General features: G+C 46.0%; 1 protein-coding gene across 1 annotated transcript; it reads right to left on the bottom strand.

Annotated features, from left to right (window-relative positions):
• Positions 1 to 10810: 10810 nt before the first annotated feature.
• LOC121837173 (valacyclovir hydrolase-like) lies at positions 10811 to 14867 on the bottom strand. Its single transcript, XM_042292704.1, has 4 exons — positions 14838 to 14867; positions 14521 to 14674; positions 13670 to 13925; positions 10811 to 11012 (listed from the first exon to the last, which is right to left on the bottom strand). The coding sequence occupies exons 1-4, from the start codon at positions 14865 to 14867 to the stop codon at positions 10922 to 10924; spliced, it is 531 nt and encodes a 176-aa protein (XP_042148638.1). The 3' UTR covers positions 10811 to 10921.
• Positions 14868 to 15097: the final 230 nt, after the last annotated feature.

Below are 15097 nucleotides of genomic sequence, written 5' to 3'. Positions count from 1 at the left end.
ACAAAGGATACTACGGATGACATTGACGATTGTTTGAAGCTTGTCCCCTGTAACAGACGGTTGATCTTTGGCTGGTGCCTTGGATTTGTCCTGCCTGGGTTGCCTGTTTTCTTTGACTTCTACATCAGATTTCGAAGCTGAATTGGGGAGTCTCGGAAATTCGTTTTCATTCTTCAACTCCAAGGTGGATACTTGGGCGTCTCTTGGCTTCACATGTGTTTGGATTTGTCTAGCGTTTGACAGCTGTGTTGACGAGGAGGTTTGTGGATCTTGAATTCCCTCCTGTAGAAGTTGGTGAGCTCCCAGGTCTTGTTTCGTTTTTGTACCATCTGTTTTAGAGCGACCTTGGGACACTTTCTCCTTCGATGACAGTAGGGCCGCTTTTGCTGTTGTGTACCCAACTTTAGCTTCGCTCTTGTACTGATATATTTTCTTTTCCCTTTGGTACACAGGGCACAGATGCGATGTCGAGTCATGTGCTTTACCGCAATTTGTGCAGAGCAGGTCAGCCGCTTCACACTTCATACGGTCGTGTGCTCCTCCACAGCGAGTGCAGCGCACGTCGTTTGTGCAGGCGGTTTGGACATGTCCAAAACGACCGCATTTCCAGCACTGACGCGGTTTCTCTATGTACGGCTGCAACTTGAACCTTGTGTATCCCACGGTGACATATTCTGGTAGTGTGTCCGTGCTGAAGACGACTTTGACAGACTCAGATTTACCCAGTCGAGAAATGGAGATGACGGGTGCAGTGGCACGGACTGCCGATTGTAGCTCGGCTTCGGTAATGTCTGCTGGTACCTGGTAGATCACTCCGGCCGCCAATTCCCGTGGAAGTGGTTCATAAGCGATGACAGGTATTCCACCTAATGAGGTGAGTCCAAGAAGCGCTTTCGTGGCTTCAGTGTTTCTTGTGTCAATCGCCAGCACGTTGAGTCTTCGATTGGGCCTAACCAAGATGACCCCATCTGGAGCAGTCATTTCAAGTTTCTCTGTAATCTTCATCGGGTTAATTGTTGCAATCATGCTTACTGGATCTTTGGGCTTGATTATCACTGTAAGGCGGGGATGAGCCTGGGTCATGGTTTTGACTGTCTTACTGCTGCAGTCTGAGCTAGTAGATGGTTTGCGTCTCTTTCGGCCCAGGACCATTTGATATGGCTCTGAATTCATATCTTGATCATCAGAGATACTTTCGTAGTAGGATATGGTGCTTGAGGAGCTCGACATACCCGTTGAATCCTGTTCCATTTCGGTTGGCGTGGCAGCTTGGCCGGAAGGAAGGCCCTCCGCGGCCATGGTCGGTGAGCGATGCGTCAAATTAGAAGATCGTATGGTTTTTCCCTGGCCCGAGCAGTGAGAAACTTGATTAAAATCAAAATATAGCGAGACGCCCACAATAGCAGTGAAAACAGAACAGACTTATTCTTCTTTTCCATGGGCGGAATAGGACGCTAAACACCCCAGTCAGAGACGCATTGCGAGCACCGTACGTGCAGTGCCAATGCCTGGTCAATTCAAACAATCGCTCAAGCTCGTTGGTGCAAACGCAGACGTGTTTGTGAACAGCCTGCTCCTCGTAACGCGTGTGTACTGCGACCACACAAGAGCCAAAGCGAACAGGCGACACGAACGCGCTCTGCTTCAGCGGCAGCTGACGCGGGACGCACTGCCGCCGTCGCCACCTGCAGCAACGCCGACGAACGCCATTAGCAGCGCGGGCCGCAATCGTAATTGAAGCGGACGGGCGGAACCCGTACGGCCACGGTCAATCAACTACGCGAAGCCACCTGGGAGCCCGAAACCCGTCCAATTGTTCGCCTACGAACGCGGCGTTTTGCAATCAGGTCGCTCGTAGGTTTTCATTCGACGTGCGCGCCGCCGTCGTCATTACGTCGGTCGGCCTGGAAAGCGCCCATTGTCAGCCCGGTGGTTAGCATTCGCGCGGAATTAGTTGCCGTCCCGAAAGTTTGGGCCACAAAAGCTATACTCCGCATGGCGCGCGAATGGGCTTGATCAATAGGGCTTGCACAGCGGGTCTGCAGGATGCCTTGCGCGCTTCGTCAATACGACGTTATTATTGGGATCGAGTTTAGAATACACCTCTTTCTCACTCTCATTAGCTGCCTCTTTCCCCCTACTATTTGTTTTCTATCTACTTCCTTTTGTTCTACTCGGGCCGTGGACGTCAACATCGGAAAATGTCACAGTCAACCAGTCCGTTGCTGGTCCTTTTTCAAAAGACGAAACTGGACCGAATACAAATGATGCTGCTTGCTAAACCAACTATTAGCGGCGAGATGTTTTAGTGGCGCCCTCCTACGGTTCCCCCTTGTGACGTCATTACCTTGCAAACAACAAGTTCGATGGTGTTTGTAAATATCATGGTGGAAGCTTGAAATCATTGCGCTCTCAAAGAAACACTGCCAACACCGTCAAAATTAAAGTTCTTTCATTCCTCTTATATCCGTCGACGATAAACCTTTTTCTGACGTCATAGTCAGCGTTCGGCCAATCGTGGAAGGCCGACCACAGCGACGCTTTCGGTCGCACACGTCGCCAATAGTGGATATTCGCTGGAGGTCGCAACCGATTATCTGCTCAGCATCTGCTGACAGCGAGCTTTCACGGTGCTACTGCAGCGTGCATTCCACACCATCAAGACTTCTGGTCTTGGAAACCTATAGACCTTTTCCACAAGGGCGCCGCCATCTTGAATTGTCGTCACTTCCAGTATGGGCGAAAACATTACTTAACCGTCACCACGCCAATAAAAGACATTTAGGATATAAGCCTAACCGTCACACATTCTCGTTTTGGCTCCCCTCTATTTTTTTACTAGTTACAGGTTGAAACGTTTTACTATTTTGTCGTCGCCCATACTGGAAGTGAGGACAACTCAAGATGACGGCGCTCCCTTGCATTGACGTCACATCGCATACTTTTGAACACCAAGTAAAAGGAAGAGAGAGAAGCTGCTTTTTTAAGAATTTTGAGTGACAGGTTAATCTATAATCTTCTGGGAGGAGAATAGCGACGCCTGTGCAAATCCGGGAGGCACAAAAGGTGATCCTGATAATAGGGGGGGCTCCTTCTTTCCCTTTTCTCTGGAGGTCATCGGAAATGACGTCATGTGCAAGCCACGTATTCGCGACTCCAGCAAAACGGACGCCGCCAAGCGGGAAAACCGGGAACCAGCCGGTCCAGGTCGCTCCGCGCCCCTACGCGTCTCTGGTGGCTTTCGCGGAGACGTGTTGTCGGCGCGGTGGCGAACGATGTAATTTGACGAAGGTCCGAATATTTCTTAAGTTTGTGAGTGATCATTAGTGTGGTGAAGCCTCAGTAGATTTTTTCTTCTATTACGTGTTTGAAAGCCCGTTTACTCCACAGCACACGGTCGCGTGCTTTCGATTTCTTGGATGGGGAAGAATCACGGAAAACTTTGTGATTTCTTGTCTGTCTCGAATCACATTCAAAGCGACACTTGGTAACTGATACTGGAGGGAACGTCAATGTTGCAGTCAAGTGAATGGGAAGGTTCGATAGCTGCTTTTCTTGAGTTTGGTTGTGTTCGGTTAGCTTCAAGTTTGAGCCACCCACGCCGGTCGGTGCGTTGGCTATTCATCTTGGCTGCTTTTCGCCGAAAAAGCCTCTGGACCACACTGAAGGAGTTGGTCTGATTTCGAAATTACTTGATTCAGGAAAACTTGCTCACTGCAAATGATGAATGAGGGAAATTATCTGTTTTCAAAAGGTGGGAGACATGTCTCGCAACGTTAGTTGCTGTCACGGCATTTTGACCTATCGCGCCTCCAATATTTATATTACGAGGACGTCGAAGCCAGCAGCAATATACGTTTACATTGGTCAGGTTGACCGGCCACAAAAAAAAATACTAATTTTCTCCTTTCAATGCAGAGAGGTTCTGGGCGGATCTTCAGTGAAGACTCTCTTCAGTTTGTCCCCGTGCTGCCGGCTATAGAACCATTTGGCTAAGTTTAAGTAGTATGTCTCCGTCTGTCGAATATACTTTTATTCAGCAGCTCACCTAATAGCTAGTCAACTAAGCTCATATTTCAACCCGAAGGGTATACTAATATCGCTTTAGTGGGACCCCCCCCCCCCCCCCCCCATAGTACGTAATATAATACATAACCCGCTCGTCAAAATGACTTCTCGATTGCTACTAAAACCTGAATTGAAATACGAGTATCAGCTGCTTAGTGGGGCGCCGTCGGGTTAACACGGTCCTTGGCTCAAGAGGCGGTTGCTTAATTTTCGTAATTTTCCTGCAGCCTGTGTTGTTGGCCGAGCAGACGACTGGAGCTGTTTCGTAAACGCGGATACGCACAAAAGCTCGATTTCGCGGACAGATAAGTCGCATGGTCGAGGCATGCGAGTTAGCTGAAAAGTTAATCTCTGTGGAACAATTCTGTAGTCATCGCCGCTTTCCTTAGATGATCAAAACTGATTAGTATATTACCGTCCCTCCGGAGCCCATAGTTTCGGTTTTGAACGAAATCTCCGAAACGAATGTTTGACACGAAAATAACAAAAAAACACCGGCAAAACAAAACTATGCTTTGCAAGTTTATCTGCACCGGCTACACTTAACCGTCTCAGTTCAAATACCTATAAAATTGGGCATTAAACAAAAGAAAATCTGTTAAATTGAACGCGCCACCTGTTCAGGCGGCCCGGCCGAGCCGCCGCGACCTAGACTCAGCCGCCATGTTTGTCTGGTGGGGGCGCCCCCTATAGGTCGCTGGAGTCGCGAATAGGCTCCTTGCATTGACGTCACATCGCACACATTTGCACACCAAGTAAAAGGAGTAGACGGAAGCTGCTTTTGTAAGAATTTTGAGTGACGGGTTAATCTTCTATAATCTTCTGGGAGGAGAATAGCGACGCCTGTGCAAATCCGGAAGGCACAAAGGAGGGTCCTGATAAGAGGGGAGCTCCTTCTCCCCCTCTTCTCTGGAGGGTATCGGAAATGACGTCATGTGCAAGGAGCCTATACGTGGCTTGCACATGACGTAATTTCCGATGCCCTCGTGGCTTGCACATGACGTCATTTCCGATGACCTCTAGAGAAAAGGCGAAGAAGGAGCTCCCCTATTATCAGGATCCTCCTTTTTGCCTCCCGGATAAGCACAGACTTTGCTGTTCTCCTCCCAGAAGATTGAAGATTAACCTGTCACTCAAAATTTTTACAAAAGCAGCTTTCCTTTCCTCCTTTTACATGGTGCTCAAAAGTATGCGATGTGACGCCAGTGCAAGGAGCCTATACACGTTTGCAAGTCCGGCTTCAGGGCGCTGCCATCTTGCCTGTCTGGGGTGCGCTTGGACCAGTCATAATCCGATTACGAAGCCTTGCTAAGGCGTCGTAATCGGATTATGGCCGCTCCCGAGAGCGCACCCCACTGAGGAAGATGGCGGCGCCCTGAGACCGGACTTGCAAACGTGTATAAGTTCGAAATGGTTCTGAGCATGCCCATTGAACAGTGCACTCAAACATGGCGTCCAGTGCAGTGCCTCCTATATATCTTTGCATCGGTTATCACCCGAGTGAAAAATGCTCAGTCACTGAGCTGTGGACGTATGCGCAGGGTCTGATATACAGCACAACATAGCTACACTGCATGCTCAGAAGGCGGTCCACAGCCCAGCAGACAAAGATGGCAGCGTGCAGAAGGCGATTTTTGCAAAGGTCTACAGACGTGTTCTGTTTCCTGTCGCTCTCAGTCACGTGGGTTCCGTATCTGGTATGCGGGACGAAAAAATAATAAAACATTTTAACCTGGAATATAAAAAGATATATAGGTGAGGCAATGACAATCACGCATTTTTCATAAACACCTTCCAGCGGTGTGGAGAAATCAAAACGATGTTTTACCAGAAGTTACGACATTAAAGATGGCTACGCTTGTGCAGAAAAGCGAGCAAGGCGACTGGCCGCAGCTGTATGTCACTGCTCGTGCGGACAAGCCCGTGCAATTACAAGTTTCCCAAAACCGCGTTCACGCGCAAGCTGCAAGTGCTTGCACGAAATGGGGGACCAGTCAGGGTGCCATGCTCGCAATTGTCTATAGACCATTCCAGAAACGGGCTTCCAGTCGGTGCCATTTCCAAAGCTCGTGCGCATGGAGCGTGCTTCGCTCGCTTTCCGAAGCGGTGACTTTGCGCGTGCTGGGCTGTGATGTTCCCACGCTGACCTGTGATTTTGTAAACATTGAAGAGGTGTATACTCGGTGTTAACTAATTTGCTTTAGACTCTGAAGGCTTCCACGGTGCTCTGAAGGCAAAACACAAAATCACGCGTCCTCGCAGCAGTGCGCGATTGCTGCACAGTAGAAGCTGCTCTAGCCTTGACAATGTAGCAGAAAATATATGACGCACAGAGTCTAATGCTGCCAAAGCCTATTCACGCTACAGCGTGTGCGAATGACAGAAGACAATGCAGAGCTGTTGCTATTCTACGAATTCGCGCGGAATACCATCTTCACATTTCCAATGAATTTATCTCTCTCTTTATCTTTCTCTCTCTCTTTCTCTGTGTGTCCTCCAAGCTCACACACACGCAGGGTGTGTCACCAACAAATGAGAATAATTTATTAAGAAAATTGCGGGACGATCACACGACGTAAGGCGTTTACACAGCGACAGCTGTGCTGCTTATTCGACGAAATGACAATGACGATCGATTAACATGGCGCCGATGGTGCGTCATACTGGGATATGATTTTGAAAGGACGTTTCGTTGATTTAGCGTCGACACGTTGCTCATGAATGAAATATTTTAAGGTCGTGATGTGTTTTCTCGCCAAATTTAGCGGAGAAAACTGAAATGGTGCACAGGTCACGTAACGTCAATTTTTACGCTAAATTTAGTGGGGAAACTGACGGCGTTTACGCCGACGCCGTCGAAAAACAGGGGAACGAGCCACAAACAGTTGCGGCTGTAAAAGAAAAAGAGCAGTTGAAATAAGAAAATTATTTTTTTCGGGATAACGTTATCGATCATGGTAGACGTCAGGTTACGAGTGTGCAGTGATAATTAGTGAAATAATTACCTAAAGTCTACTCATTATGAAATACCTGCCTTAGCTTGCACGGTCCAATTGAAAATCACCTGCATGTCGTCAACATATGACACAGCAGTCGGAATTCAGACAACTGCATTCTGCCCCGCTCAACTCTGGCGAAAACAGGTTTTGCGCATGGCTCATCCCTGCACATAATGCTTATAAAAAAAAGTTGGAAAAAAATGAGTAGGTTGCGTTTGAAGGGTGTGCGGGTATTTATAAACGAACAAATAACAAAATGTGCGTACAGGTATATCTTAATTCCTCAACTAAAGGGCAAATTTAGATATGATCCGCGTGGAGCCCAACTTTTTGTTTTTATTATGGTCCTTGAGGTGAAGAAAAAGATAGCTGGTGTTCTATTTCGATAATTTCACTGGGTGACCTGCCACCTCGGCATTCACCAAGTTCCGTTTTCCTTTCTTTCTTTCTTTTTTTTTAATAATAATAATTGCTTTATTTATCATACAAGTGTGGTGGAAGCTGAGGACAAAAGCTGTACAAGCAGCTTCAGCATTGGCGAAATCATTCACAAGAATTTATATAACACAAAGTACTTAACAACAAAACACAAGCAGAAGAAAACAAACGGAAGCAATAATCAGCTAGCTCATGAACAGCAGTAACAATCGCTTAATTTGAAAGGAAATTGCCCTTAAACTCACATATGTTGCAAGATTTTATATCCAAATTGGAGCCCATAAAGATGTTCAATAATGTTGGCAAGATTGTTTTAACCATTTGGAGGTCTTAATCTGTTCGTGATGTTTCTACTGCCAAAACATCCGAGTGACGGAGAGCGTGAACAACCTCGTTCTAAAATAGTGTTTTTTTTTTTGTTTTTTTTTTTTTTGTTGTTGTTTTATTTAGCACGCGGCTGAGCTGCGGAAAAGTGAGGCACGCAGGATCGCGACGTCTACCCCACAAGTGTCGCTTCTCCACTATGCATTACCAGGCGCCGAGAAGCGCACTCAACGGAACGAACCAACCCGCCCGAACAGACCAGGAATAATGATAAATATAATATTGCGGAACGGTCCAAGTTGCTGCATTCGGCACGGGTTATACCGATACCAAACCAGGAGTGGAACCGCACATGGCCGCGGCGTACAACAACCGGACAGCGCGCTGGCGTGTCTGTTATATCGCGCTATACTGTCACGTGCGGTTCTGGGCCACTATCTCATCACTGATATCATGCAAGTTCAGTCTTTTTTTTTTTTTTTTTTTTTTTTTTTGTGCGAAGATTAATTTAAACAGTGCTTCATTCGAAGTGATAATCAAATGTTTTGGAAATTCGCACACGCCTACCGTGATAATTCGGCAGAATGCCCGAGCTGTTAGGTACTACTGAGAAAGTGAAATTAACTTTTGGTGCAATGTTGGTGCAAATTCCTCGCGTTTTGGTGAAACGTGAAGCAGGGTGTTAAACGGCGAACGCTTTGGCATAGCAAACACGTCCCTGAATACCTGTGGGCACGCTACCCCGGGAGCGCACCAGCTTGTGAAACACCAGCGCAAATACAATAGGGGACACAATAAGGAACTCCTCTTCAAATGTCCCCAACATGACTGCGAAGCCTCACGGAGAGAAAGAAAGAAAACAAGGCTTTAGTGTTTTTCTTACTTCAAAAATAAACTTCGCATCGCCGAACATTCAATCTCCGCGGTTCGATCTACCTGACAATGTTAAGTTTTGCCGTTATCTGAGTTATAAGCGATCTTAGAACATTTTCAGCGAGAAAATGGTGGTTGATCCCCATTGACTCCTTGAAAAATTACTAAAACCGCTTATAGCATTTGAATTAGGTAAGGCAAGTTCTGAAACATTGGCACCTTGTCCGGGCTGTTAGCAATACATTTGGGCAGAAACTGAACGTTGGGCGATGCTTCCTTTAACTTTAGCGGTAAAAGAACACAATAGTTAATTTTTCCCCTATGCACCCTGCAGTTGCCTGCACTACAGTCATCGATGCAGTAACAAAAAGAATAATCGCAGGCACAACCTCAAGCGCAGAAAGCACGTGGGTAAAAAAAAAAAAAACGTATACTCTTGCTTCCATTGAAATTTAACCTGCCACTCCAATGGCTTTTAAGGACCAAATTCTTCAGAACCAGTGGAAAGATTGTGATGGCAAAGACGGGGGTGACCCACCGGTTGATTCCAGGGGCAGTGCCAAGGGCACTCAACTTGGAGATAGGTGATGAAAATTGCACAAAGACCCAGAGAGGCGGCTCTTCCTAAGAGCTCTGGCCCGAAGCCAGCAGTTTTCCAAGCCGTTTCAGGATACCAGGTCAGCGGCGGCATCTGGAATTGCTCTGTTTACTGACAGAACCATCCAGACTGAAGGTTCTGGCGAGTTAGTGAACAAAGTGAACAAGTCAACTTGTCAGGTCCGGATTCTGAAAATATGGTGTACGGCTTTCGCTGAATCGGGACATGAACTACCCTTGTGGTATCTAGCCAGGATGAAGAACCTCGAGGCCCTTCACTTTTTCCACTTTAGCAGAGCAAACGCTGGAGAAGTGGCGAGTCCATTGACCTCCTCTCCAGTGTTCACTCTGCTAAAGTGTAAGGAATGGAGGGCTTTGAGGGAGGAGCTTGTTCTGCTTTTTTCTTAACCTGCAAAAAGTATAAACCAAATACTTGTATGCAATCAATTTTTTCCAGAACATGCTTGGCTGTAAACATCAAAGCGTACCCTGGAATACTAGGTGTCATATAATTTGTACTAAGGCCAGTGGATTACATTGTACATTTGTTAAAAAAAAAACACGTCTTTCACAATTCATTAATGCAGGTAGATAAAGATTTAACTTTGTCAAATAAAATCTGTGTGTTCTACGTGCCAAACCAGCAAAGGGGACCTGGCGTGCCCCAGTGAAGGGCTCAGGATTAATTATGACCACCCAGGGATCTTTTGATATGCAACCAAAACCTCGGTAACATGGTGCCTTCTCCCCAAAACATATTCCGTCAGGTTGCTGTCACCTCAACAGAAGTAATTCAGTCAACAGACTTTGCAAAGCAAAGGATAATGGAACAATATTAGTTTCCTATTGTATTTTGTTCATAAACTCTATCAAGAACCCAGGCTTTTACAATTTCAAAAATATTCTTTTTTGTCTTTGTTGTTAGACTCTTTAAGCACCTTGACTGTGATAAAAGAAAACAAACATATGCAAGCTTGTTCCCTAAACATTCTTTCCTCACCCAAAAGTGTTTTTTATTTGCACTCCGGCATAGAAAACATGATGCATTACACTGCAAACAAATGGTGCCTGCATCCATTGAGAAAGTGGTTAATGTTAACAAAGGAATACTAAAATCAATAAGGTTGGAAACCAAATCTACAACAAATATTTACCATACTGCTATTTTTCTTCGTGTGGAAGTAATTTATTTAGCAGTGTGTTTTTATGTTGCAATACCCTCTAAAAACTGAGCAGCCTACTAAATGACAACAGATACACTGAATTTCTGTTTCCCGCTGCCTATGTTAGAGCGAAAATGCAAAACTTATTTGGATGACAACATGGCTAAATATTAGTAAGCTCCACTGGAATTTATTTTTTTTACATTAAGAATACCAAAGGAACATTGGGAAAACATAATTATTTTATTTAATCCGCAACTGCTGACGCATATGCAAAGGATCTCTGTTAAAAAAAAAGTTGGCGCAATGATGCCATATATTTTCTCACAGAGTTCTCAAAAGGCACAGCAGCAATAGGTGTCATATACACCCCAACCTTATCCACTTTTATTGATCCTAAAACAGTTTATCATATAATTCTTAATAGAACTGCACAAGCCTCACAACGAAATGCACACATCAGCCAAGGATGAAGTCTGTCACGAGCTTGTTGAAGTCGTCCGGAAACTTCAGGTGGAGATTGTGTTTTCCTTCTGGTATAACGCACAACCTGCAAACGAAACAAACGAAAGCCATGAATTTATTTTATTTGGTTCCACGAAAAACAAGAAATAGCTGCAAAATCGTTGCTCTAAATAATCCAACTAGTACAATCTATGCTAACACTTGTTTAGCCTCCAGAGTACACGCATTGAAATACTCAGCCTTTTCTAGAACAAGGGCCCACCAACGATGCTTGATATCAGGTCTGGCCTATTATTACTTTATTTATGTCCATGCTGTTATCAAAAGGCTCAGCAATAATTCTAAAGCGACTAGAATATAATTAAAGACAACCCAGTGAAGTGCAAGATGGGTCATCTGAAAGATTTATTTTTTGCACTGGGGTGCAAGAGGTGGAAATGTGAACGTACCAAGATCAATTAGGCAAGCAGAGAGGAAGGAACATAATTTGTATTTCCAGAGACATGAAAACAAAAAATGGAATCGACGGCATTAAAACCGTGTTGACATAGAGGGGGCGAAACCCTACACGACATTCTGAGCTCGGCATTTCTGACATGTCTATCTAGCTCTGCTTGTGACCGCATTCAGCATCCTTCAAGGATTAGAAATCCAGTCGTACCCCAAGCAGACACGCACTTTCATCAGTTGCTAGCTGAGTTCAGTTGGAGGCTTGCAGTTCTACTTACTTCTTGGCAGTATGGTCCACTCTCAAGGGAATTCGCTAACTGCTGCTGGTTCAACAGCAACTGAGGGTGCCCATTCTAGAGCACTGCACGGGCCCGGGCCAGCCCGAAAGCCCGAGCCCGGCCCGGCCCGCGGGCCGGGCTCGGGCCGGGTTGCACGTATTTTCTCGGGCCCGGGCCGGGCTCGGGCTTGAACAAAAAGGTTCTCGGGCCGCGCCGGCCCGGACCGGCCCGGGCCGTGCCTGGGCAATCTTGTGCCGTAAATCATAAATTGTTGTTGATAGCAAGAAGTTTGCTCATTAACCTTTTAGGCTCATTGAATACAAAAAAAAAAAAGCGAAGTGCAAATTCACTACAGCGTCGTTAAAAATAATAACTAAAATACGTCTTGAAGCTAGAAAGCCTTCAAGCTTTTTCCGTGTGAGCGAGGGTTCAGTGTTATAAATTGTAAACAAAATAAAGTCCCTGTCATATGCTTGTCAACCCGTCTGATTCATCGCTTTCAAAAATATCTAGTTCACTATTAGGAAGATTTAAAAAAACGTACGCAAGCGCTTTGGGTACCGTAAAAATAGCGTTGCGATGTAAAAGCTATGGCGATGCTAACTTTAGCTTGCCCAAAGTGCTTGAGTACGTTATTCTAAGACTCCCTTATTGCACAGAGCGCGACACTATATTAGCGCGAACAAGTGATCGTCGTGTTTTTATGTTTATCTCATAGAATGAAAACGCTGTTTTCATAATTATTAGTGTCTTTAGAAGTGTTCATCTGGGCCACAGACCTAAGCGGTATACTTTGGTGCCTACTAACACCATTTCGAAGTAAAATTCGAAAAAATAGCCAACGTCGTGTTCGCGGTATCAGTGTCGCGCAGTGTACATAGTCCGTTCCGCGCTTGCACGTTTTGGGAACCATCTTGAAAAAAACGTTTTAAGGGGTTAAGTAGGAATATATTAAACTTAAGCTTGCCTGAAAGGGTTGTATATTTTAAGAACACGTTGACATGTAAAGCTACTTCAGAACATATTCTTAAACAGAAAAGGTGCGCAGACCAGGCTTAGAACGATGGAGACTTTTTGCGAAGAGGTTGCGATGGTGCAGGGCCTTATAAAAGTAGGTTGAAACGGGACGCGTTCAAACGCAAAAGGTGTTTCGGAAACTGGTTCAAATAAGAAGGGCGTTTAGGGAATGGGTCGAAACAGGACAAATTCAAGCGAGAAGGGCGTTTAGGGAACTGGTCGAAACGGGACGGGTTCATATGGGAAGGGCGTTTAAAGAATGGGTCGAAACAGGACGGGTTCAAATGGGGAGCTCGTTTCGGTAACGGGTCGAAACGGGACGGGTTCAAACGGGAATGGGTTGTTTCGGGCTACAGCCATCGGGCCAAGTCGGGCGGGGCCTAGAAATTAAAAATTTTGTCGGGCTCGGGCCGGGCCCGGGCCGTGTCTCTTCCGGGCCGGGTCGGGCCAGGCCAAGAAATTAAAAATTCTGTCGGGCTCGGGCCGGGTCCGGGCCGTGTCTCTACCGGGCCGGGTCGGGCCGGGCCTAGAAATTCCGGCCCGTGCAGTGCTCTAGCCCATTCATCTAAGATATTGGCAGATTGTCCAGTGTGTCTACCAAACTGCTTATCTTAGATCTCCTAATTTTTCCAATTTTTCTTTGAATATTTCGATTAACCTTCCCGACTACTAGAAAATAAATAAATGTTGAGGATGGGCTTGCAGCGGCTCTTTGGGCTGTACCTCTTTGATCTGGTGAATCAGGTGGTGACTTATGTTGCCTGGCGATGCTTCGGACAACTGTTACTAAGCGTGACGGCCATCCACACCACACCCTCCCCTTCCGCAGCGAGTTACTGCGCCACCCACGTCGGTCACTTTCCCTGAATAAACCAATCTCCTGACGATTTTCCCAGCGATTCCTTGACTTTTCCAGATGCTTTAAAATTCCCTGACAATTCCTGGTTTTCCAGCTTGGTAGACACCCTGCTGTCTAAACGCAGAGAAGGGGGCTCACTTGGATAGGGCAATGTGGCGGAGCAAGTAGGCAGGATGTTCCGGCGTCACAAGGGGGTCTTTTCCTCCATGCACGATGAGGGTTGGGCAGCGAATTTTAGCTAGCTCGGCTCTGCACACGTCTCCACCCTGGTTGTGCAGCAGACGCTTGTAGAAGTCGCAGTAGTCCCACCAGAGTTTTTGAAAGCGCTCGGGTCCGTAGAGGGCCTCCATTGGCTCCCGCATACGTTTGCTCCACTGCTCCACATTCCTGGTGGCTGTGTGAGAGAGAGCGTGTCGGTGATTGTACAGTCTGCTCGACCTTGACCTAGTTCAAGCAGAGCTCACAAACTGTAGCCAAAGTTTAAAAACGTTACACCTTGGCTGGAGTCTTGGCTTAGGTGGTTGCCACCAGTTGTTGTGTGCTTTATTTTGTGAAAAAATATTTGGCCAAAACATTCTGGAAAAAAAAACTGAACAGACTACTGAGCCCCCTAACAAAATGGCATAATTGACACCAGAAAACACCTAACCCGTGAGAAAGTACAAAAACCTCTAAAAAACACCCTCAAAGTTGAAGATTAAACCCCGAATACATGAAACCCTACCGTAAGACACTGGGAGCCGCCCACCACACTTTCATTGAAAACTGCGTTTACCTAGACACGGGCACTTGTTCAGTTAAATCGGGCAATTAATGTATAAGTTGCAGAATTTCAAAGTTTGAGAAATGTTAGTAGTGGGAGCTTGAACAAAGTGGGCACTTCGGGGTATTTTACGGCAGTTATAATCCACGCTCAACAGCAACAGACTTTTGAACCATGTCAGTCGAGGACACCCTAATATACAGTAGGAAATTCAAAACGACCTTACCTTCCAATAACTGCACATCGATGTCTTCAATGTAAGAATTCCCTCCAAAAGCGACGAGCTTTTCAATGCGCTCGGGGTACGTGGCTGCAAGGATCATTCCTGTGTTGGCTCCGTCACTCCAACCCAGCACGTTGTATTTCTTGTGGCCCAGTTGCTGTGGGGGAATACCAGAAATACCGGATGTGAGCAAAAACCAGCAACGAAAGGTGAAACTGCGCCCCCATAACGATAAATGCGAGACCTGGAAACATACATAAAAAGAGTTGACGGTGCAAATAAATGTGAAGCTGTTGTGTGTGAATGTCTTTTATTTTTACTTTTTTAGCATTCTTTAAACATTTTAACATCTTTAGCATCAGAACAAAGCGTGTGGGAACACAGTGGCGACTAATGTTAAAGAGTCACAGTCAAGGAGAAAAGGTGGTGAAGTAAGGCTGAATTCAGAAAGAAAGAACAACGCTAAACAATATGCTAGGCAGCCTCCCAAGACTGCCCTCCCGATGTTACCTCTTCAGTGAAAACGGAGTAGTGATTCCCACAGTTTCAATAAAGAGAGCAACGTCAACTTCATTAAACA

The sequence above is a fragment of the Ixodes scapularis genome, unplaced genomic scaffold, assembly GCF_016920785.2.
Source record: "Ixodes scapularis isolate PalLabHiFi unplaced genomic scaffold, ASM1692078v2 PGA_scaffold3__209_contigs__length_174095766, whole genome shotgun sequence".
Lineage (NCBI taxonomy): Eukaryota > Metazoa > Arthropoda > Arachnida > Ixodida > Ixodidae > Ixodes > Ixodes scapularis.
Note: the sequence above shows the minus strand (reverse complement) of the source record. Positions and strands in the feature narration are given on the sequence as shown.